Raw genomic sequence first — 26471 nt, forward strand, 5'->3', positions numbered from 1 at the left:
ACTAATTCAATCGAAATAAATACGTCTTCATTTGTGGAAGTGTTCAAATCAAAAGTCATTAGTTTAACCCTTCGTAACTATAAAAGGTAACGCTAAGCAAGAAATGGACCAAACATTAAAATTATTATGATAGGGAAAATTTTGACAGATAGATAACACGGGGAGATTGGGAAAGATAAAGCTTATTAGGATGGTAACCCCATGTTGTAACTGTCATCCGGTCATTAGCTTTGCTTTATTTGTGCCGCTGATCCTATTTTATAAAATAAACAAGATAAAAAATGAATTAGCATATCAAAGCATTTGAGCTATACCGTGCAGTGCATTCAATAAAGACTGGAAGGAAGTGCTAAAAATAAAATGGCCCCGCAGTACATTTTGTCGCTGATCCTTCTCCTCACCTACAATATGGTGCAGCATTGTGCTTCTGCAGCGGTTCACAGCCACAGCCTTGAGCAGAACCAGGAGCGAGAGTCTGATGGGAGTTTTCGTCCGCGAGACTTCGACCACTACAGCGAGGGCAGTCACAACTCTGAGTTCGACCACGAGGCCATATTAGGTATAGTTTTATTTACATTTTTTGTTTTATGACGTCTGCCGATCGCCGGCCGTTCCGCGTTAGTTGTTGATAACAAATGTACTAGACGAGGTTGCGATGTCGCTGCAGCGGGCACTGGCTCTCTCCGTGCCGTGTGTATTGCTAGTGACGTATTATTTCACTATCAAAGAATACGGCGGATTGGATTTTGGTACTGTATTTTATAATGAACTGTTAAATTACTACTTGTCGTTAAGCAACAGTTTCCTATTAGCTGTGGTAAGACTTGTAGCTATGTCCATGCTTTATGTTCTGTGTCTAAGTGTTTGTATAATATTCGTGACTTTTTATTTCACTTTGTACAGCAATATGAGAAACGAAGTGAAAAATTTAGGTGCAGGTATCAACATATTTTTATTTATATTCTTTTTGTCATAGGTAAATTAAATAAAATAGGTATTTATTGCCACCTTAATGTATTTCCTAAAAAAATTCAAGTGAAAAAAGCTCTCTTTTTTAATTGTTAATATGTAAAATAAACCAGTAATCTAATATTTAGAATCATTTAAAGACATTCTAAAGCTTTATTCAACAATGGTCTGTTTATTAACTGTGAGAAAAAAAATTGTTCTTCATCCATTTATACTCGTCTTTATCCTTTGTGGGGTAGCCAACAGTCTTGAAAAGACTGAAAGGCCTTGTTCAGCTGTAGTTCTTCATATAAGTAGATCAATTTTAATCATTTGACCACAGGTAGTGTAAAAGAAGCTGAAGAGTTTGACAAGCTGAAGCCGGAGGAGTCCCGGCGGAGGCTGGGGCAGCTCCTGCCGCAGATGGACCTCAACAAAGACCAGAGCATCGACAGGTCTGAGCTGAAGGCATGGATTCTAAACTCATTCATGTGAGTCAATTTTATGTTATCTACCTATATCTACCAACTGTAAATTATTTATTTACATTCTTACATGTTTACCCTTGTGGGTAGACAGAGCCCGAAAACTTAATAAGCCATATGTTTAGCTAAGAGGCCTAAACAAGGAATTGACAAAAAATTTACTTTATTGTAAAAGAAATTATGATAAAGCAAATTATCTTTTATATCTAAATCTAATATGTAAAAGACGACACTCTCACTGATTAATTGACTAACTACTAATCAATGACCAGGACAAGCTGATTAGTTAATGAGTACACTAAAAAACTATTTCCTGATATGCCCATCGGGACAAAATCAACTCAGAAATAAATTTTACACCTCTGTAGCCGCAAGAGTATTCATAACGGTAACATAATAATTGTAGTAGTTGTAGTAAAAATGTTTTATCACTGATAAGACTTCTATTCTTAGTGTATGAAATCTGAAGTGTGGTTGCGACATGTAATTTCAGTGTTATAGAGATTCTAGTATATAATTTAAAGTCGGAGGTACCTATTAACTAAAAGCTGTGGGTATCTCAAAATATTGTTGCCAATTTTTTTTCTTTTGTTGGTATTGTAATCTTCCGTAATCGTCGAATATGCATGAAAAGAGTAATGAGTGTGGAGGAAACGGGATAGGTCTGTAAGGATCGTAGCAAGTGGAATTCCGTAGTCTCTGCCTACCCCAATGGGTGGGTGAAATCTTCCAGATTCCTGACAATTTTATTTTCACGGTATGTTAATATCAAGTGAATATGAGTTTTGTTTCTGACTCATTCAAAATTCCATATTTTATAACTAATACCAAATAGTTTCAATCGACTTTAAATCGTAGCCTAAATAAGTACCTACTTAAAATAAATGAATGAATGTAGGTAGTTCGTGATATTTATCGTCACAAAACAATAGACATTGTCTTTTGGTTTTTCTCTTGATAGGTAGATCAAAACAAATGATATCATGGCCATGTTTCTGGCAATAATAATCACGCCTATATGTCTTACGGGGTAGACAGAGACTTGAAAAGATTTATAGGCCACATTCAGCTATTTGGCTTTAAGATAGAATTGAGATTCAAATAGTGACAGGTTGCCAGTCCATCGCCTAAAAGGAGAATCCCAAGTTTATCTGTAAGCCAATCCCTTAGTCGCCTTTTACGACATCCATGGGAAAGAGATGGAGTGGTCCTATTCTTTTTTAAATTGGTGCCGGGAACCACTCGGTACACATAAATACATAAAATCACGCCTTTTTCCCGAAGCGGTACGCAGAGACTACATACTTACAACTTGGACAGTACCTTGCAGAAAACTATCCAAAGAGGAAGCTGAGGAACGCATGAACGAGGTGGACAGCAACAAGGGCGGGCTGACATTCATAAAATCACGCCTTTTTCCCGAATTAAGGACGTCCTGGTAAAGGGTCAGGTCAAAAGTACCCGAAACCGCCGAGCTTGTATGAAGAGAGTTATGAATGTGGATGAAGCGTGAATGTGGATGAAGCGAAGGAAGTATGCAGAGATCGTGGCAAGTGGAAAGTGGTAGTCTCTGCCTACCACTCCGGGAAAGAGGCGTGATTTTATGTATGTATGTATGTATGTATTTTCCCGAAGCGCTACGGAGAGACTACATACTTAGCACTTATTTTTATTTTTTTTAATATTTTGGACATACCTTGCAGAAAACTATCCAAAGAGGAAGCTGAAGAACGCATGAACGAGGTAGACAGCAACAAAGACGGGCTGGTGACGTGGCCGGAGTACATGCAGGACGCGTTCGGGGCCGACGACGACGAGGAGGCCGGCCCGGGGGACACCGGCGACACCGGCATGGTGCGTTTGTTACATACATATGGTCACGTCTATATACCTTGCGGGGTACAATACAAATTATCTTTATTGCCCATAAAAAAAAACAAACGTAGTAGAAACATACATTATGAACATGTTGAGCAAAGGCGGACTTATCGCTAAGCAATCTCTTCCAGCCAACCTTTGGGTAGTGAAAGGTAAAATCCTGGAACCGGGTGGGCAGCATATTTAAGATATGTTAGTTAGTGTATAATAAATAAACTACACACATACATAAACTATAAATATAAACTTTGTTGCACACATACATACATATGGTCACGTCTATATCCCTTGCGGGGTAGACAGAGCCAACAGCGTTTGTTGCACACATACATACATACGGTCTCGTCTATATCCCTTGCGGGGTAGACAGAGCGAACAGTCTTGAAAAGAATGAATGGCCACGTTCAGCTGTTTGGCTTAATGATAGAACGGGGCCGACGACGACGAGGAGGCCGGCCCGGGGGACACCGGCGACACCGGCATGGTGCGTTTGTTGTTGGCGAGATTTATGTGTGTTTGTTTGTTTGTAATATATTTCTTGTGCCGTGTGGTTCCCAGCAGTGCCGTGTGGTTCCCAGCACCAATACAAAAAAGAATAGGACAACTCCATCTCTTTCCCGTGGATGTCGTAAAAGGCGACTAAGGGATAGGCTTACAAACTTAGGATTCTTTTTTAGGCGATGGGCTAGCCTGATAGGCCACTGTTTAGTTGTATGGCTTTATTGAAATAGTAACAGGTTGCCAGCCCTTCGCCTAACATAAGAATCCCTTAGTCACCTCTCACGACATCCATGTGGGAAATGAGATGCGAGTGGTCTTATTCTTTTTGTATATTTACAGTTGGTGCGAGAAGAGAAGTTGATGTGGGCGATCGCAGACGTAGACGGCGACGGCGCGCTCAATTTTGAGGAGTTCAAGGTGTGTAACAATTTAAATAAAACATATATGTTGTACGTACATACAAATACATACATAAAATCACGCCTCTTTCCCGGAGGGGTAGGCAGAGACTACCTCTTTCCACTTGCCACGAACTCTGCATATTTCCTTCGCTTCATCCACATTCATAACTCTCTTCATGCAAGCTCGGCGGTTCCGGGTACTTTGACCTGACCCTTTACCAGGACGTCCTTAATTTGATCAAGATACGTTCGTCTAGGTCTTACCACTCCGACCTTTCCCTCCACACCCATGTTGTACATATATTTTAAAATTACAAACTAGAGCTTATTGGTGCCGTACGGTTCCGATCAATAGAGAATAGAATAAGACCAGTCCATCTCTTTCCCATGGATGTTGTTAAAAGCGAGTAAGGGAAAGGCTATACAGCTGAACATGGCGTTTCAGTATTTGCAAGACTGTTGGCTCTGTTTACCTACCTTGTATGGTAAACATACATATACACGTCTATATCCCTTGCGGGGCAGACAGAGCGAACAGTCTTGGAAAGACTGATAGGCCACGTTCAGCTGTATAGCCAGCCGATCCCTATATTGGCTTAATGATACTGTTTTCAAGATTCAAATAGTGACAGGTTGCTAGCCCATCACCTAAAAGAAGAAATTAAATAACAATTATTCGATTACAGACATTCTCAAACCCCGAGGAGCATGAGGTGATGTTCCCGTTCCTGGTGAACCAGACGCTGAAGGACAAAGACGAGGACAAGAACGGCAAACTGGACTTCCACGAGTATGTAGGCTCCAGAGGTGGGTCCATCAATCATTAGAACAGAATAGATTTCTCTGCTTAGAAATTATTCCACTGCTTGGCTTTAGCTTGGCTGCATCTTACCATTCTGGAGAAGAAGCCGCAGGGTATGCATTTGACCTTGGACCTGAATTGGGTGAGTCAGGTTTTTACACAAAACATATTAATGTAATAGTATAACCTAAATGTGCAGATTTCCCCACGATGTTTTCTATTCTCGTAAGAGCATCGGTTGGTATGCAAACAAATGTACATAATTACGAAAATAGTCATTGGTATATGGCCGAGGTGAGATTTAACCATTTTTATGGTGCACTTTACCGATTCGACCACCAACACTCTCAAACTAGCTTAACAACTCTTCCCTCTTAAATTAACTACTTTCAGTTGAATCAATCTGTATAGACTTCATGTAATATTTTTATTTTGATTGAACAGGAAGACACGAAGACAAATCATGGCTTGTATCTGAAAAGGAGAAATTCGATGACCTCGACCTGGACGGAGACGGGAAACTTGACGAGAAGGAGGTCAAGAAGTGGGTCATACCGGACAATGAGTGAGTACCTTACACTCGTATAGACGGCATTTAAGTTAACGTCCTCAATTGTAGGCTAAAATATACTTTAGGTATCATACTAACACACTTAACTCTAAATTGGCATTATTACCCCTAGTAAATGGGATTAGACAACTAACAAAACTCGTTAACTCAACTGTTCGTCTGAACTTTCAAAAACAAATAAAGATCCTTGTATGCCAATTAGTGAGATAGTCGCGTGTCTGTCTTCAGGGAAATCGCCGAGGAGGAAGTGGATCACTTGTTCACAGCGGCCGACGACGACCACAACGATGTACTGTCGTTCGAGGAGATCCTGGCTCACCACGACGTGTTCGTGGGGAGCGAGGCCACCGACTACGGCAGCGACCTCTACGGGGAGCACTTTGACGACGAACTGTGAGCGGCGATACGCGCGCACGTCGATATTGTGAGATCGCAACGTTACCGCTCCAGGTGGCCGAAATATGCACTAAATCTGACAGCTATCAATGCCAAGTTGACAGATGTCAACGTCAAATCGTTATTGGCGCCACCGGAGCGGGTAATTTCGCGGCCCACCATGCGCGTGCAGCTTACGTGTCGGATGTTCCTATTGATGGCCACATTTTTTTACGTGTTCGGAATGGACAGCACCCTGTATTACGAGAATATTATCGACGTGGAGAAGGCCTGTCAGGACACTTTGATAGCGGCATTGAATACTATCGTCTACGGGCATATGGATGCGTTCACAGACAACAGACTGTTCTATTTCGCGTGCACGGCTAATCTATGTTACTTGCGCAGGTAGAACGACATTTTTAGGATTTATTATGTTTACCTCCACATAGTGATTTTTTTTGCGAGTTTAGAAATGGAATAGTTTTAATTTATTGTTAAGTAATTTATTTCAAATCAAATGAATCTTTATTTTAAAGTTAAGTTTATATATTTGCTAATAAATCGATAGATTTTCAAAAATGTTACTTGTACTATACAGTATAACCACATTTATGAATGTTTCTCAATTTATAAAACTGACATTTGTTCTATATTTTTGACGTTCTTTGTAATTGTATAAATCTCAGCACAATCCTGAATTAGAGTACTAGTCATAACTACCCCCATCAAACACCCAAATTCAAAGGTCCTAATTGCATGAGCGTTTTTTAAACCACCTGACTGCCTACGAACTTGATTGCTCTTTCACTTTAGGTATATATCGTATCTTCGATCCTTGTCTTTCGTGCAAGACGTCAAAAAACGCTCTTGCGAATGAGGCCTACGTGAATGGTAGGTTCGTATTTCTGTATATATTATAAAATGTTAGGATTTTAACTCCTACAAAATCGTATAAGAATAATGACATTAAACTATGTATATCACTAATAAAAAAAAAATTGATTTTCTTCTCAAATAGGTGCGATGTAGATAGGTAAGGTAAATAAGAAACGATTATTTCAAAAAAATTCAGGAAATACCAAAAAAAACACTAACTTGGGAGAAAATCTCAATATAATGTAGTTAGGTGCCATAAATAATATGTACTTAGAACCAAATGTGAGTCTAATTGAAATCGTGTACGTCGTATTTTAAAAATAAAGTATTTGTATTATATTTTTGTTTTATTACTTGCTATAAAACTATCACTATCACCAGGTAAGCGTGGATAGCAATCATGACAGTGAACCCTGAATCGGGTAATTGGTGGTAAATCCAAAAAAAAGTAGTGTCAAGAACAAATAAAACTCACAAGCTGTCCATTTACAATATTTTTTTTATTCAATATAATAATCTTAATAAATCCAAAATATTTACACAATACAAAAACATACAATGTTACCGCGCGTTAGCATCCCGCCGCCGGTCAGTTACGGCTTCGACCACTTGTGGCGTCCGCCATAGCCGCCCAGCTTGACCGCCCGCTCCCAAACACGAAACTAGCGTATAAAGAAACGGAGCTGCGGGGAATCAACCAATAGCAGCGCTCAATTGTTTGAAAACGTTGCGCGATTGGTTGATACCTACTCATCTCCGCTTGTGGTCGCCGCATTGTAAGGCCGTATTCACATCAATTTGTCAGCTCAAAACTAAAATAAGCCGAGTAGTAGATATCTTTAGGATACGAGTAGATGGTGTTTATACAAGAAAAAAATTGTTTACTCGGCTGACAAAAAGTTGGCAACATTCCTTCATAAATCTTTATAGCAATATTGATGATTCATCAACAACGAGAATCGCCGAGAAAATTTCATAATTGTATTTCCATTAATTACAATATATTTTTGAAATCCTAAAAGATATTATATATACGTGTAATACAATATTTAATCACATAAGCTATACCGGTCTAGTCGTTTATAGGAATGCTCTTACCAACGATCGGCATTTAATTTTACAAGACAGTTGCTCAGGCGCGGGGAAGCGGGCGGTCACGAGCCTCCAATTTCCATATCCAAAATAAGATACATAACATCTATGTATAACAAAAGTTGTATAGTAACCGCAATCGATTTTACATGAAAACCTTATTGGACATTTTCTATAATTTTCGGGATTCAGGGCTCACCAAATGCATTAACAATTTTGTAATAGGTTAATATTTATATCACAAATGAAGAATATCAAGTGTAGCATCGCTCAGTATCAAGACATTTTCAGACAAAATTAATCTTCTCATTAGATATTACAGCTACAAGAACAAGCCTATAAAAAAATATTTAGCTATAAATATTGAGGCGATTACTCCTCGACCATAGTTCCGTCTACTGATGTTTTTCTATGACCAATATTTTACATATTAAGTTTCGAAAACCCAGAAAGGACCCCTGTATGGAATGCGATATACAAATATAATGCTGAAACACTGATTAGCAAAACCACCAAGATACACTTTGCTTAAAATATATAATTATAAAGTTACATAAACATAACGTAGAACAATTTGTCCATTGAATAATTAGTGTGTTTTAAAATAACTACAACGACCTAACTGAGACGTGTAAACCTAATATTAAATAACTATTGTTTGAACTAAATAAGAAATGCGTTTGTTCCTCCACATTTCAATATATTTTGGTGTGTGGGTCTACTGAAATTTGAATAAATAAATACTTTTTAAAAGCTTTTATTTTTTCAAATGATGTGTCAATGTTGCAAACAATAACCTCAAATCAAGGCCGGATGTACCAATGTAAAATAGACAGAATTAATAACTTAATTAAAATTACCTACAATAATTTGGTTGCTGTAGCACAGAACGTACAGGATTGTTGTGTGACCTCAAGACGACAAAATATATCAAAGCGACAAGTACCTATACATAGTTACAGAACAGTCAAAACTCCGGTTAAACACGTTGACAAGAATCCAGAGGACATGTTTTCTCTCTTTTTCAAAATGTTTGGTCTTGTCGCTTGTATAAAAAAATATATTGAAATGTGCAGGAGAAACGGCGGTGATGAAATTAGCCTAGGACCTTGTGGAAAACGATGAAACCACGATTGAAGCGATGCGAATACAACTCTTATCTACAAAGTAATAGGGTTTGTTTGCAATGAGACCGGCTCACAGACGCGGTATTTCACAGAGGTGACAGCTGTATTCAAGTTTCAAAATTCAATGTATAGCTTCATGAAGGAAAATCTTTTGGACCGAAATTAATTGTTTTTTTTAAGTATTTATAATTTATTATAACAAATGTCAAATAAGATATCAAAAGCCAACATATTTTTATAAAGTTTCACATTTGTCATTCGGCAATATGACAATTCGCCAACCAATCAGCTAAACCAAAAAATCTTAATAATCGAAACAAGATACAGAAACTTTACTTCTAATGTAACTCTGCAATAATATTAACATGCAAATAAAAATTTATTATGAACGTTGGCTGGCAACTGGCAACTTATTTGACATTTTGCTGTACAAAAATTAACGTTGACATATTTTTTTTTTATATTTGCTCCGGGATCTATGTTTCACGGCCTCGGCGTAAGTAAAATGAAAGCGAAGTGAGAATGAATCGCGAATGTAAATGCACCTTCACCACGTTTTGATAGTTATTGAAGCATATGCTTCTATGTGACGTATTACTGTAGATACTGCAGCTGGAAGTCATACGTTTTGAACGACGGCTGAAATGTCGTTGATTTGAAAAATTCATTGAAGAAATAACATTGTTACATTAAATTTCAGTTTATTCGATGAGACCTTTAAATAAAACTCTTAAACTTTATCAAGGAATGTTCTCGCTATTTTGTGGGTGGCAATTTTAAAATGAGAACACTTAATTGTTTTATTTTTATTACTGTTCAATAGCCCTCATCTATATTATGCGTTGACTTTAACAGCAAGTAAGCGTATCCCTTCCGACTGCAGCATCTTTAACATAGCAACGACATTATACGGCCTAAACCGAAATTTCGTTATGTAACCCCTTAAACTACATGGGAACAGTGCAGCCGACTGCCTATAACATGATACAAACGAAATTAAATATATCTTTTATTACATCTCATTAAAATTACAAATAAGTTTTAATCTATTTATCATATAGCGTTTTTTTTTTAATAATATTGGGTCGCCGCCGCCTGCGTTTCGTCCGAGAAGTTTGAAACCGGAACGTGGGTGACGGTTTCAATCTTTTCGGTTTGGCGCCAATTCTGATGTCACTATTTGGCGCGTGTTCTGACAGGTGTCAATGTCAATATAGTTTTAAACAGATGGCATTAGAATTGGCGGGTGGTGTGTGTGTGTGGGGCCGAGCCCGGGGCGCGCCGCAAGTCTCCGGCGGCGCCCCGACGCCGGCCCGCGCCGAGCGCTGTGTGGGACATTTCTGGAAATTGCAATATTGTTGTTTTAATGAATCGATTCCAAGATTATGTAATTCATTATTTCTTAAATTATGTATACACTTTTAGACGAACATAACGTAATCTGCAGAACGAAGCTAGGTTATACCAAAGTATTAGAGTTATTTTTTTGGAAAAGGATATCTTTTGAAAAGTTGTTTTATCATCGAAAACTAATATAAACGCGTGTGCATTTTTTCAAGTGCCTCAGACTAATGACTGAATGCCAGTGAGGGTTGGTACGCACTCTCCTTGGCTCACGAATGTAGGCATAGGCGTTGTCTAAACAGTTCTAACGTAGATTAGCGAACCCATTAAGTTCATTTTCGTACACTTTTATAGGGGAGTTTCGTACTTGTGAATGTATCACTTACCGCGACAGCCATCTAGCAATACTAGCTGCCCATTGTGAAGTAAAAAGTATTTTTTTAATGAACACCATTACAAAAACAATAAGGCTTTAGGCTATAACATCACGCTGCAACTATAAGGAGCAAAGAAATAATGGAAAATGTGCAAAAAAATTATGCATCCCTGAGTGCTTCAATGATGCCCATAATAACTATTTCACGCGGACGAAGTCACAGCTAGTATTATTATAAAAGTAAACAGGATGATTTTACCGAAAGGGTACTCAGCATAATGCTGGCTGTAAACAATCTTCGGCCGATCGCGAAGCCGAACTTCCGGCAGATTTCCCTTATTGGCATTGCTACGGACACTAGACTTTATCGAGGAGTAGAAATATAAAGGTGCCGTGTTGTTCCCGGCACCATTACAAAAAAGAATAGGACCACTCCATCTCCCACGGATGTCGTAAAAGGCGACTAAGGGATAGGCTTATAAACTTGGGATTCCTCTTTTAGGCGATGAGCTAGCAACCTGTCACTATATGAATCCCAATTCTATCATCAAGCCAATAAGCTGAGCGTGGCCCACCAGTCTCTTTTTATATATACGGGACAAATTACACAGATTGAGTTAGCCTCGAAGTAAGTTCGAAACTTGTGTTACGAGATACTAACTCAACGATACTATATTTTATAATAAATACTTATATAGTCTCTTCAAGACTGGTTACCCTACCCCGCTAGGGATATAGACGTGATCATCATATGTATGTACGTATAAACATGAACCGTACGTGTTACCTGTGAGAGTATCACTTGCAGCAGCCGCCGGCGCGCGGCGCGTCGTTGTCGTTGAGCCGCCGCGCGCCCGCGCCCGCCGCGCCCGCCGACTCGCTCTTTGGTAACTTGTTCGCTGCGGGAACATGAGAAAGATCAATTGGTTAAAAGTCGATATACATACATACATACATATGGTCACGTCTATATCCCTTGCGGGGTAGACAGAGCCAACAGTCTTGAAAAGACTGAATGGCCACATTCAGCTATTTGGCTTAATGATAGAATCGAGATTCCAATAGTGACAGGTTGCTAGCCCCTCGCCTAAAAAAGAATCCCAAGTTTGTTAGCCTATCCCTTAGTCGCCTTTTACGACATCCACGGGAAAGAGATGGAGTGGTCCTATTCTTTTTTGTATTGGTGCCGGGAACCACACGGCACAAAAGTCGATATGGTGACAAATTAGTGTGTTTGACAAACAGAAACACTCGTATTTTATTTATAAAATATATATATATGCATATGTTATACCGTGTGGTTCCCGGCACCAATACAAAAAAAAAATAGGACCACTCCATCTCTTTCCCACGGATGTCGTTAAAGGCGACTAAGGGATAGGCTTACAAAACTTGAGATTCTTTTTTAGGCGATGGGCTAGCAACCTGCCACTATTTGAATCTCAATTCTATAATTAAGCCAAATAGCTGAACGTGGCCATTCAGTCTTTTCCGCAAGGGATATAGACGTGGCCATATGTATGTATGTAATATATATACATTGAATGTGTAATAAAATGAAAAGATTTTTGCTTTATATATTTACATAAATAAATAGTCACAGTTTAGCCATGATATAATATAATATGTACCTTGACTGCGGAGGTCAGATGGAAGTCGCTTCGTGTTAAAACCTATCTCGGCGACATAAATCTGGGCCTCCTCACACTCGACCATGCGCTTAGCAACTTATCACTTAGTACCAAAATAGTAGAAAAAAAAAATAACAGCCACTTTTACTACCAAAATAGTAGAAAACTCACCAATAGCCAGGAAGATGTCGTTGACATTCATGGCGGTCTTGGCGCTGGTCTCCATGAAGAGCAGTCCGTTCTCGTCGGCGTACGCTTGGGCCTCCTCACACTCGACCAAGCCCTCAGCAACTTATCACTTACTACCAAAATAGTAGAAAAAATAGCTGTCCGTTCTTGTCGGCGTACGCTTGGGCCTCCTCGAACTCGACCATGCGCTTGGCGGCCGAGTCACTTTTCCTACCAAAATAGTAGAAAACTCACCAATAGCCAGGAAGATGTCGTTGACATTCATGGCGGTCTTGGCGCTGGTCTCCATGAAGAGCAGTCCGTTCTCGTCGGCGTACGCTTGGGCCTCCTCACACTCGACCAAGCCCTCAGCAACTTATCACTTACTACCAAAATAGTAGAAAAAATAGCTGTCCGTTCTTGTCGGCGTACGCTTGGGCCTCCTCGAACTCGACCATGCGCTTGGCGGCCGAGTCACTTTTCCTACCAAAATAGTAGAAAACTCACCAATAGCCAGGAAGATGTCGTTGACATTCATGGCGGTCTTGGCGCTGGTCTCCATGAAGAGCAGTCCGTTCTCGTCGGCGTACGCTTGGGCCTCCTCACACTCGACCAAGCCCTCAGCAACTTATCACTTACTACCAAAATAGTAGAAAAAATAGCTGTCCGTTCTTGTCGGCGTACGCTTGGGCCTCCTCGAACTCGACCATGCGCTTGGCGGCCGAGTCACTTTTCCTACCAAAATAGTAGAAAACTCACCAATAGCCAGGAAGATGTCGTTGACATTCATGGCGGTCTTGGCGCTGGTCTCCATGAAGAGCAGCCCGTTCTCGTCGGCGTACGCTTGGGCCTCCTCGAACTCGACCATGCGCTTGGCGGCCAAGTCGCTCTTGTTCCCGGCCAGGGCGATCACTATCGATGGTGACGCCTGCCGCTGGAGCTCCTTCACCCAATTCTTCGCGCGACCGAATGTGTCCTGGAAAGAAATGGTAGATATAATTGAAATGTTTATCTATAAAGAAATGGATAGGGCCGTGTGGTTCCCGGCACTAATAGAAAAAAGAGCACGAGTAGGACCACTCCATCTCTTTCCCATGAATGTCGTAAAAGGCGACTAAGGGATAGGCGATGGGCTAGTAACCTATCACTATTTGAGTCTCAATTCTATCTTAAAGCCAAAAATAGCTGAACTTGACCTATCAGTCTTTTCTAGACTGTCAGCTCTGTCTACCCCGCAAAGGATATAGACGTGATTATATGTATGTATGTATGTAAGAAAAGATGATTGATACCTCGAATGTTAGCTGGAAGAAAATATTGTGAGTGGAACATTGATAAGTCTGTTCTTATGACATCTAATGGAGCATCCACACATACCGCTGAATTATATATAACGCTCGATTACCCGCGGGCTTCCAGACCGCCTTGATATACTATAAGGATGCATGTGTAAATGGCATGTATGTATATATAGGCCATAACGTTTATTTTAAATATTCTAATTAATTTGTTCTAATCGACTCTTTTGGATTGCGGATGGTCTGCGGAGTTATGACCAGGCACTTCTAAAAATGAGTTTACCACAACATAACAATGAGAGAGAATACATGCGGAGTGGACACAGCCAACAGTCTTAAAAAAGACTGACGAGCCACGTTTGGCTTAATGATAGAATTGAGATTCAAATAGTGACAGGTTGCTAGCCCATCGCCTAAAAGGAGAATCCCAAGTTAAGACATATCAAATTAGGTTAACCAACTTTCAGGTACTTATGAGATGAATGATGATTATAACTGAAATCATGACCCTGTCATCAACAAAGCTTTTCCTGACATCGTCCGCGTGTGCCGTGTGGCTCCCGGCACCAATGAAAAAAGAACAGGACCACTCAATCTCTTTCCCATGGATGTCGTAAAAGGCGACTAAGGGATAGGCTTACAAACTTGGCATTCTTCTTTACTTCACTATTTGAATCTCAATTCTATCATTAAGCCAAATAGCTGAACGTGGCCATTCAGTCTTTTCAAGACTGTTGGCTCTGTCTACCCCGCAAGGGATATAGACGTGACCATATGTATGTATGAATGTATCAAGAGATTCACCCCCAGACGATCACAGTACAGTGGGGCACGCCTACGACGCGACACGGGAACCTTATCTTTCTGTGTCGTCTGACCGCCGTCCGGGACGTATAGCAAACGGGTATACATCACTAGCTGTGCCTGAGACTTCGTCCGCGTGGAATAGTTATTTTAGGCATCATTGATGCCCTCGAGTATGAATAATTGTTCCCGTTTTTTTTTACATATTCCATTATTTCTTTCCTCCTTGTAGTTGCAGCGTGCTGTTATATAGCCTAAAGCCTTCCTCGATAAATGGTCTATTTAAGGAAAAAAGAATATTTCAATTCGAACCAGTAGTTCCTGAGATTAGCGCGTTCAAACAAAACTCTTCAGCTTTATAATAGTATATTAATATAGATGTTAAGTAAAGAATTTATTCGTAAAACGCCAAAACAAAAAGACAAAAAAAGAACAAATAAGAATAAGTACAAAAATAGAAAGGTAGTATGGTGCTCCCGAAAGGGTACCCCCTCAGCATAATGCTGGCTGAAAACAATATGCTACACAGCCAACGCTGACCTTCCGGGGGTGCCCGGGTAGGCATCATGTCTTCTTCCTCCGACTTCTTTCTTTGACGGCCTCTGTGGCGTAGTGGTAATACGTTTGTCTTTGTCACCGGAGGTCCCGGGTTCGAATCCCGGCCAGGGCATGATGAGAAACGAACTTTCTCTGATTGGCCTGGGTAATGGATGTTTATCTATATAAGTATTTATTATAAAGTATAGTATCGTTGTTAGTATCTCGTAACACAAGTTTCGAACTTACTTCGAGGCTAACTCAATCTGTGTAATTTGTCCTGTATATATTTTTTATTGTTCCTGGCTTTAGTCCCGGTTGCATCCTCACCGTTCTAGAGAGGAGCCCGGGGTATGCCTCGCACCATGGATCTTAGATTGGTTGAGTCAGCTTTTTACACGAAACGACTCCCATCTGACCTCCTCAACCTTTTCAGGTAAACCTAACCCGAATTGGATCCATTTAAAGCGCTCAAACCCTTTACCCTTACTTGTAAACAGAAATTCTAACCATATCTTCGCTTTAACAAGTGCGTTTCATTTGCCATACAATGTTAATTACTGATCTGATCGCAACATCAATAATAACCTATCGTAAACCGGTCGAAAGCGACTGTCGACTTTATAGGGTCTAATAAGGATGCCAGTAATGTTGTAAGACAGTTATCAGTTTTTTAATACTCATCTGTACGTCGAGAGGGCAAGGTATATATATATAAGAACAAGCTGTGCCCGCGACTTCGTTCGCGTGGAATAGTTATATTGGGCATCATTAAAGCCCTCAAGGATGAATAATTGTCCCGTTTTTTTTCACATTTTCCATTATTTCTTCGTTCCTTATAGTTGCAGCGTGATGTTATATAGCCTTCCTCGATAAATGGTCTATTCAACACAAAAAGGATTTTTCAATTCGTAACAGTAGTTCCTAAAATCAGCGCGTTCAAACAAACAAACTCTTCAGCTTTATAATAATAGTATAGATATAAGAAGAGTTTTCTTAGCGCGGATACGTATATACATACATATAGTCACGTCTATATCCCTTGCGGGAAGACAGAGCCAACAGTCTTGAAGAGACTGGTAGACCACGTTGAGATTCAAGTAGCGACAGTTTGCCAGCCCATCGTCTAAAAGAAGAATCCGAAGTTTATAAACATGTCCCTACATAATTCGTCATTCCAAATTGTAAAAAAAAACTGCCTACATTTGCCAACACTAAAAGTACAATCAGCCGCGATACGAAAATAACAATTAATGTATTTGATAAGATAGTGGCGATATACAGATATCACGTACATGTATTCAGACTTGTAACAGGCTGTACAGAACCTTGTGTGATTTATGTTAATTTTTGTACGAGTCGGGATTTCACATAATTTTCATCATTCATTTTGATAACTTTTTGCTTTTAAAATAATTTTTAGCAGACACAATAAATAAACCACTCCATCTATTTCGAATGGATGTCATCAGAGTGCCGTGTGGTTCCCGGCACCAACACAAAAAACAGTGATCTTTCACAAGTAGTGAAATGGTCTGATGCCAATGGATTAGTAGTGAATCCGAAAAAGTCCATGTATATAATAATGGGCACTAACGCACAATCCTCTAATATCAAGAGTCATACACCCGTTATCAAACTGAAAGAAATTGAAATTAAAGAAGTTGCAGAAGCCAGAAACCTTGGTGTTGTAATGGACAGTAGACTGCTATTTGAAAGGCACGTCACCGAGATTGTAAAAAATTGTTACTACCGCCTGAAAGTTCTCTATCACATACGGGATTATCTGAATGCGGAAACGCGGATTTATTTATGTGAAGCGTTAATTTTGTCCAAATTAAATTACGCAGACGTTGTAACAGGAGAGTGTTTGCTTGCTCGTACCAAAAAACTCATACAACGGGTTCAAAATTCTTGTGCAAGGTATTGCTTTGCCATCCCCCATAGAGCTCACGTAACACCTTTTTTGAACAATAATGATCTGCTTAAGATGGAGTCCCGGCGAACACTGCATTTTGCAGCCCTGCTCTTTGGTGTAATTAAGAAAGAAAGCCCACCCTATTTATTCCAAAAACTAAAGTTCACTAAACGTGGTCGAGACCCTGATCGCCTTATATATCCCAGACATAAAACCGCAGCTTTTAGGGGTAGTTTCCGATATGCTGCGACCAAGTGTTGGAACAACATCCCACCACCTATCAGAAAGAGCATGACATTAAAAACGTTTAAAAATAAACTAAAAAGACATATTCTTAATATTCAAAAGACATAAATCGCAGCTCCATAAGTAATTACTAAAATTTTTTGTTATATTTATATTTATTTATTATATAATAGTATATTTTATTTTATTGAAGTAGGTACATCACATTACAAATTGCTTCACCCAGCACAAAAAAAAAAAAAAAAAAAAAAAAAAAAAAAAAAAAAAAAAAAAAAAAAAAAAAACCTTTTATTTCTAGTTTCTGTGTTTTGTATCGTCAGTGTTTTTGTAGTTTTAAGGCATCCGCGGAAGACCAGCGTTGTAGCTCACGCTGCGACATATGCTGAGCGGAGACCTTTTTGGTGCTTTTTTCTTTTTTTTAATATTTCATTGTCTTGTACATTATGATATGTTGGTGTTCTATTGTACATTTAAATTGCACCGAATAAACATTTTTCTTTCTTTCTTTCTTTCTTTCAAACAATAGGACCACTCCATCTCTTTCCCATGGATGACGTAAAAGGCGCCTAAGGGATAGGTTTATAAACTTAGGATTCGTTTTTAGGCGATGGGCTAGCAACCTGTCACCATTTGAATCTCAATTCTATAATTAAGCCAAATAGGCTATTCAGTCTTTTCAAGACTGTTGGCTCTGTCTACCCCGCAAGGGATATAGACGTGACCAAATGTATGTCATAAAAGGCTACTAAGGGAATAATAGCACATATATCATAAAGATATCACGGATAAGAGCATCACTACATAGTATAAAACAAAGTCGCTATTTTAGTCTGTTTGTCTGTATGCTTAAATCTTTAAAATTACGCAACGGATTTTGATGCGGTTTTTTGTAACAGTTTGAATTTTGCACCCGTGCGAAGCCGGGGCGGGTCGCTAGTTAATAATAAACTCCAACTCAACATCGTCGCGCGGTTCCCCAGGCATTACGCCTAGCCTTGCGGAAGGCCTTTCAGTCTTTTCAAGACCGTTGGCTCTGTCCACCCCTTAATGAGATATAGACGCAATTATATGTATACAAAGTATGTAAAAAATTTAGTTAGGAAATTTATCCATTCATTTATTTATTCCGAAACCGCCGCCGAGCTTGCATGAAAAGAGTTATGAATGTGGATGAAGCGAAGGAAGTATGCAGAGATCGTGGCAAGTGGAAAGAGGTAGTCTCCGCCTACCCCTCCGGGAAAGAGGCGTGATTTTATGTATGTATGTAAATTTATCATTACAATTACCTGTCACTATTGGAATCTCAATTCTATCATTAAGCCAAACAGCTGAATGTGGCCATTCAGTCTTTTCAAGACTGTTGGCTCTGTCTACCCCGCAAGGGATATAGACGTGACCATATGTATGTATGTTATCATAACAATTGAACCTATGACTAACGAATACTGTCGAGTTTTAAATAAGGCATCCTTTGTGAGTCGACCTCGGCCGGCCTAGGCAGAGGCGAATAGCGGGCCTTGGACAGTGCGAGCGAGGAAAACTTATGTAACCTAACCGAACCTAGGTCAATGACGCTGGCACAATCGGTTACTTACTATAATACCTACATCATTACATTTATACAAGTTCATTCGCCGCTCAAATTGCAAAGTAAAATGTCACCAAAAATCGGATACCACAAGAAAGACTTTTATTTTCATCATTCATTTTGATAACATTTTGCTTTTAAATTATTTTTTAGCAGACACAATTAATAAGACCACTCAATCTATTTCGACTGGATGTCATAAGAGTGCCGTGCGGTTCCCGGCACCAATAGAAAAAAGAATAGGACCACTCCATCTCTTTTCCATGGATGTCGTAAAAGGCGACTAAGGGATAAGCATATAAACTTGTGATATACAATGTATAGCTTATGAACGTGGCTTATCAGTCTTTGAAGACTGTTGGCTCTGTCTACCGCGCAAGGGATATAGACGTCATATGCATGTATGTATGTAGGTAAAATTGGCACGGCACGGTGTAGGTAATTATGCGATGGAAACCATTCATAAGACCAAAAAAAAAAACAAACTTACTTGATTAGTTATATCATAAACGACGATGGCGGCCTGCGCCCCTCTGTAGTACATCGGTGCTAAACTGTGATATCTGCAACACAAAATTAACGTAGTTGTAATTATCTATACTTATATTATTTGCCGTGTGGTTCCCGGCACGAATAGAAAAAAGAATAGGAGCACTCCATCTCTTTCCCATGTATGTCGTAAAAGGCGACTAAGGGGTAGAATTATAAACTTGGGCTTCTTCTTTTAGGCGATGGGCTAGCAACCTGTCACTATTTGAAACTCAATTCCATCTTAAAGCCAAACAGCTGAACGTGGCCTATTAGTCTTTACAAGACTGTCGGCTCTGTCTACCCCGCAAGGGATATAGACGTAATTATATGTATGTATGTATGTATAAGATGTCGTAAAAGTCGACTTACTAATAGACTTATATACCTACTTTAGGCGACGGGCTAGAGACCTGTCACTATTTGAATCTCAGTTCCATCATTAAGCCATACAGATGAACGTTTCACTCATTTCAAGATTGTTGGCACTGTTTAACCCGCAAGGGATATAGACGTGTATGTACGTGTAATGCCAACATTGACGTGTATGCCAACGCTTTTGTTTATTACTTTAACCGTTTATCAAATGTCAAGAGTTTTGATCCAATGTCAAATGTAAGAAATGTCGTGATTCATTCACACTAGGTATAAGTAGTATCGACCTCACTTCCTCACATGGTTTATATTGCGTCGCACGTGTATGTATGTATGTCTGTGTCAATATATTCCGTTATCTAATCTTATTGTCTTGTAAATATGTATATTGTATGATAAAGGGATTCAATACTTTCTTCTTAAATGTGAATGTATATACATATGTATTTACATTATATTTTATTTAGTGAATTCGTCGTACTTAAATCTCTATAAATGTTTGTTTGTTTGTTTGTAATATCTTTATTGCATAGAAATTTACACAGTAACAAGAAAATAGTATATAGTTATAAAAGAAACAAATCACTTGCAATGGCGGACTTATCCCACGAAGGGATCTCTTCCAGTCAACCGGCAATGTATTTCCAAAGCCTAAGCTATATTCTAATTTAACTCCGTTCAGTAGTTTTTGCATGAAATAGTAACGAACACAAATCATCATAAACTTTCGGATCTATAATATCACTACATAGTATAAAACAAAGTCTCTATTTTAGTCTGTTTGTCTGTATGCTTAAATCTTTTAAATTACGCAACGGATTTTGATGCGGTTTTTTGTAACAAGTAGAGTGATTCAAGAGGAAGGTTTTTATGTATATTTTTTTCCGAATTTTGCACCCGTGCGAAGCCGGGGCGGGTCGCTAGTTAGTACATAATTTCAATGATACAAAAAATGTCGTTCAGTCAATGTGTAAAAATTTATTCAGACAAAATTGATAAATTTCAGAGATACGTCCTTTATACCCCACTTGGGTCAAGTTAAATACAGGACTCTGCAAGTTATATTTTCTAGGTGGGCCTACAGTAGGTGCATTTGATTTTCATCCTACGGTTATAATGTAAATGATTTACTTATCGGTAAATATAAATAAACATATTATTATAATGCTTCATGTGACGCTGCCATTGAACTAGGAGATTATAAATATTAAGTTGGCAGAAAGAGATAATAAAAAAAACTGCATGTTTGAAACCTTTTTTTCTTTGTTATGCCATTTAATATATATAAATAAATATAGGTATATACGGGACAAATTACACGGATTGAGTTAGCCTCGAAGTAAGTTCGAGACTTGCGTTACGAGATACTAACTCAACGATATTTTATAATAAATACTTATATAGATAAACATCCAAGACCCAGGCCAATTAGAAAAAGTTCTTTTCTCATCATGCCCTGGCCGGGATTCGAACCCGGGACCTCCAGTGTCACAGACAAGCGTACTACCGCTGAGCCACAGAAGCCGTCAAACCATTGTGACTGACGTTTAAGAAATGATTCTTTTGTAAAATGGCGATGGAAAATCAATCTTTTTCTCTTGTTCGTTGAAATACATACTTATAATCACGTCTATATCTCTTACTGGGTAGACAGAGCCAACAGTCTTCAAAAGACTGAGAGACCGCGTTCAGCAGTATGTCTTGAAGATGGAATTGAAATTCAAATAATGACATGTTACTAGCCCGTCGCGTACAAGAATCCCATGTTCACTCAGTTGTCGTCTCCTTAGTCGACTAAGGGAATAAGCACTCTCATCTAGTGCAACCAGTGTAAACCAAGCTGGGTTAGATACCGTTGTGACAACGTCTCAGAGAGGTCAGACAGCGTTTGCATAAACATCGAATTACATACAAACATACATATGGTCACGTCTACATCCCTTGCGGGGTAGACAGATCCAACAGTCTTGAAAAGACTAAATGACCACGTTCAGCTATTTGGCTTAATGATAGAATTGAGATTCAAATAGTAACAGGTTGCTTAGCCATCGCCTATAAAAGAATCCCAAGTTTGTAAGCCTATCCCTTAGTCCCTTATTGGTCCTATTCTTTTTTGTATTGGTGCCGGGAACTACACAACCAAACATCGAATTGTACGGAAATTATTAACAAATGTGACCTTTTTTTATTTATTCCATGAGTAACAGTACATAGTAAGAATAGAGAGAGAGAGAGAAAGAGACTACACCTTTCACTTGCCACGATCCCCGCATACTTCTTTCGCTTCATTCATAAACATTCATAACTCTCTGCATGCAAGGTTTCAGGTACTCTTGACCTGATGATGATGATATAGCCAGAACGTTTTTAAATACAAATTATTTGAAAAAATACCGGTACTGCATTAGTATTTGTGTACTATTGATTCCGTTACCGGTACAAAGTACCGAGTGTAGGATTCCCGCTAAGGAGGGGAAAGCGCGTTAGTGTCCACTTCAACATTAGTAATCTTTACTAATTATATTGATTACGTTCGTTTACTAATTAATTAATGTACAAATATAATTTGTCGTAACTAGTTTTGTGATTGCGCAAGTATCATAAACAAATTATAGTAAATTAGATTAGATTGAGAATCATAGATATTCTTTGTATTTTTTTTTGTCATTATTGTATTTTACGTAACTTTCATTAATAAATTATAGTAAATGAGCAGCGGAGAAAGTCCCCTTTGTTTAGACGTGAAATAGGGACAAACAAACTTCCAAATTTTTAATATGACAGCCTCTGTGGCGCAGAGGTAGTGGGTTCGAATCCCGGTCAGGGCATGATGAGAAACGAACTTTCTTTGATTGGCCTGGGTCTTGGATGTTTATTTGAATCTCAATTCTATCTTAAAGCCAAATAGCTGAACGTTGCCTATCAGTCTTTACAAGACTGTTGGCTCTGTCTACCCCGCAAGGGCTATAGACGTGATTATATGTTGTACGTTGATTATAGATACCAATAAACCATGCAGATTCTATGTATGTCAGGGTCGTTCATAGTTTGTTTAAGGTTCAAGATTATTGCCACGTCAGTGAGCTATTTGCGTAGACAGTGTATTAAATCATATTCAGTTTCTAAGTTAACATAGAACACAACATGTCTGGAGGGGGTTTAGCACTGGTCGGGCTTCCTATTAAGAATGGAAGTTGATTACGTCACGTGGAACGTTAATGAGAGATTTATTCCCAATCTCAATTAAGTTATTTTAATACATACATACATATAATCACGTCTATATCCCTTGCGGGGTAGTTCAGTAATTTAGCTTTAAGATAGAATTGAAATTCAAACAGAGACAGGTTGTTAGCCCATCGCCTAAAAGAAGAATGCCAAGTTTATAGGACTACACCTCAGTGGCCTTTTACGACGTCCATGGGAAAGATATGGAATGGTCCTATTCTTTTTTCTGAACCGTGTGATTCCCGACACCGACACAATAGAAAAAGTTATATTAATAACTAGGTATCGCCAGCCAACAACAACAACAAAAAACAAACAACCTCTTCAGCTTTATAATATTAGTATAGATAAAGAATAGGTCACGACCAAATAGTTCTTACTATGAATAAAAAAAAAAAATAGTCTCACCTCTCCTGCCCCGCTGTATCCCATATCTCGAACTTCACAGTGGTGTCATCAAGGCAGACGGTCTGAGTAAGGAACGCCGCCCCGATCGTGCTCTCCTGGTACTCGTGGAACTGGCCCTTGACGAACCGGAGTACCAGCGAGGACTTGCCCACCGCGGACTCGCCGAGCAGCACCAGCTTGAACTGGCACACTTTGGTCTGGGGCGCGCCGTTTGGCCGCTGAACAGCGCCGCTCCTGTTTGTTGCCATCACCTGTGTAAAAAAAAAAAATTAAAAAAAAATATAGATTTTGGCGCGAACATAGACTTAGAATGAAAAGGTTCTTTTTGGCAACATCTATGGCCGCGAAATACGCAAAATCCCCGTAAATTCCAGAAGGCGAATGAGGGATCTGTATTTTCCATGAAGACCTAAAGACCCTGTACTTAAAATAACACTTTTACCTAATCAGCTCATAATTGTTCGTAAAATAGTGATTGTTGATGCAAGAAAATAATAAATCAAGAAGATGGCTACCAACAGGAAGTCAAACCAAAAATAGACTTTTCATAATACATTACCTACCAACATACTGTTTTGCCATTACATTGTGCCATTTCAAACATAACAAGTATGAGTGTTTACATAAAAAATAAAATAAAATAAATAAAAATTAGTTTATTTCTTTTACAACAAAGTGTACAATGATACATTGTTAGGACTCTCTTGTAAGCAAATAATGCTTGTGTCAGAGAAAAATACATAATGGGTATTTTTTTTTTTCTGTAAACTTGACAAATCCAAGTCAATTGTTTTGATAAAAATTGTTTTTCATGTGAAAACAATAGAATATTATACCATAGAGGAAAAAAATATTTGCAATTCCAAAAAAAAAATTTTTTGGATATCTTTAGAGATCTTTTTTATATTTACTGAAAGATAGATAAGAAAATAAGTTAATATGTTACCCTTTTACCATGCCTATAGGAGTGCAAAAGAAAAGAATGAACGATGACATGTGTGGTTCAGCAGCTATATGAGTTGGTGTGGCAAAGGACAGAAAAATTTGGCATAGACAAATGCACATGTTTTTTTTCATTGTGCTATAAAGTTTTAAATAAATAAATAAATATTATGTCAATGGCTATTAAAAAAAATCAAACTGAATAAACTTACGAAGATTAAAGTCATATGTTGAATTGATAGATATAGTGACCTTGCAAATATGTTTATCTAGTGACCAAGAAGCATATTATTCCAATTATAGTATGACTCACACATTCCTATGATAGAAAAAGATAAATATAAAAGAAAAATATTATACTTGTGAATGTTGTCTAAAGCTGAAGCAATTTTGATGAAATTTTGTATGATTACACATAAGCTAGCTATAAAGCAGCGTTCTAGGATTCATACCCATTGGAATTTTGGGATGGGAAGTTGACATAAGACAGGTTGCTTGAAGGACATGCTGTAGAGTGGCAGGCGAAAGACAGGAATGGAAAAGTTTGGTTGAAGCCTTTGCCGACTGAACGAAAGTTTTATTTGTAAAACTGACAGGCAAACAGATTGTCAGAAGAATATATGCAAAATACAGATTACAGAATGAAGTTTAAAGAATTGTATGTAATGTAATATGAATAAAGTGTTATTTATTTATATAAGGCAGAGAGGTAAGGATATCAATAGGTTGATAAAGCATGTCGTTTGTTCAGAAGAAGTAAGGCATTCAAACAATGTGGTATTTTCTGTTCACAAAGGCTAACATATTGAAAATACCATGTGTTACTGTCAACTCCAAGGTTTTAAGGCTTTATAGAGATTTATGCTAAGAATTTAACTTTTTATATTTATTTACAACTACACAACTTTACTGAAATGTCATATGTGACCATATAACATTTCAGTAAAGTTGTGCTATCATACACTTTTTAGTCAATTTCCAAAAAGAAGCATTTTAATAAAATGAAAGTCTTACCAACGAAAGCTTGAACTATGTTGTCTATGAATATTATTATATTCAATAAAAATGCACAAAAAAAAATATTTACTTGATTTTACTACAATGAAAAAAAGTGCTCATGTTTTTCTCACAGCTGATTGAACAACAATGACTTTAAGATTTGAAGTTCAGCTCAAACAGGAAGTTATTAATGCTTCACTGCTCCTCAAACTCACCTCTTAGCAATCCACCAACGACACAATTTCACCACAAAAAGGGCCAACAATTCACTTTCTATCCAGAAAATATATTAAGCACTACACAAAGATAACCTTCATATGGGAGCTAAACAAAAGCAACTAATTAAGACTCACTCCAAACGGTAAACAAGAGCATGTTATCTGTCCGTGGCTATCGTCGCGACATCACAAAGAAACAACGTATTCAGGGGGCACTTATCTCGACCAATTTCACATTAACGTGCAACTACCATTTCTTGATTAATTTCCCTTTAGCAAACGTGTCTCTAGACGTGATGACTAACAGTATCTGCCCTATCAGTGCGTTTCCTTCATATTTGACCATGCAATTTTATTCAATAGACGCCCTCCTCCGAATCAGCTGGAGGTCCTAAAAGCCTTTGGAAAAAGAATTTCCGTGATACGTTATTATGCTACAGTAGGATGCGAACTTCTTGTGCCAAAAACGGTGCAATTATGATCTCAAACACGACATTATACGATAAAATGACGCATTTACTGGATTATATTGGATATGAAAGACGTACCCTCCCTGTTATTATTTCGCCGATGTACACTTTTCCTCGGGCGATAAATCCTCACGAGGTCGCCGTAATGCCGAAAATTTCATGAATTACACTCCTAAATTGTGAAAAACATCGATTTTTACACAGCAAATTAGAAAATGTATCACTGAAATGAGAAATTACCACGAACAAACATGGAAGCGAGAGAGCGAACGAACGAGACGTTTCACAAATATTGTCTATGGTTAACTTACATACGTCACTTTTAAAAACTTGT

The 26471-nt window shown here is 38.5% G+C and overlaps 2 protein-coding genes across 6 annotated transcripts; one reads left to right on the top strand and one right to left on the bottom strand.

The window, feature by feature from the left end:
- Nucleotides 1-191: 191 nt before the first annotated feature.
- Nucleotides 192-7177, top strand: LOC106136864 (reticulocalbin-2). 4 transcript variants are annotated; one of them, XM_060946194.1, is made up of 8 exons: nt 192-559; nt 1292-1439; nt 2764-2803; nt 3177-3287; nt 4152-4229; nt 4900-5020; nt 5460-5580; nt 5797-7177. In XM_060946194.1, the coding sequence occupies exons 1-8, from the start codon at nt 361-363 to the stop codon at nt 5981-5983; spliced, it is 1005 nt and encodes a 334-aa protein (XP_060802177.1). In that variant the 5' UTR covers nt 192-360; the 3' UTR covers nt 5984-7177. The 4 variants fall into 4 exon arrangements, with proteins under 4 accessions (XP_060802177.1, XP_013192980.2, XP_013192981.2 ...); XM_013337526.2 differs by lacking the exon at nt 2764-2803 and having other exon boundaries at nt 194-559; nt 3137-3287; XM_013337527.2 differs by lacking the exon at nt 2764-2803 and having other exon boundaries at nt 194-559; nt 3137-3287; nt 5815-7177.
- A 142-nt stretch (nt 7178-7319) lies between these two features.
- Nucleotides 7320-26442, bottom strand: LOC106136865 (ras-related protein Rab-5B). Of its 2 annotated transcripts, none has more exons than XM_060946206.1 (6): nt 26216-26442; nt 23509-23759; nt 19460-19532; nt 13338-13554; nt 11567-11678; nt 7320-10399 (listed from the first exon to the last, which is right to left on the bottom strand). In XM_060946206.1, the coding sequence occupies exons 2-5, from the start codon at nt 23754-23756 to the stop codon at nt 11578-11580; spliced, it is 639 nt and encodes a 212-aa protein (XP_060802189.1). In that variant the 5' UTR covers nt 23757-23759; nt 26216-26442; the 3' UTR covers nt 7320-10399; nt 11567-11577. The 2 variants fall into 2 exon arrangements, with proteins under 2 accessions (XP_060802189.1, XP_060802194.1); XM_060946211.1 differs by lacking the exon at nt 26216-26442 and adding an exon at nt 25665-26124.
- Between the last annotated feature and the right edge of the window lie 29 nt (nt 26443-26471).

The sequence above is a fragment of the Amyelois transitella genome, chromosome 2, assembly GCF_032362555.1.
Source record: "Amyelois transitella isolate CPQ chromosome 2, ilAmyTran1.1, whole genome shotgun sequence".
NCBI classification, from domain to species: Eukaryota; Metazoa; Arthropoda; class Insecta; order Lepidoptera; family Pyralidae; genus Amyelois; species Amyelois transitella.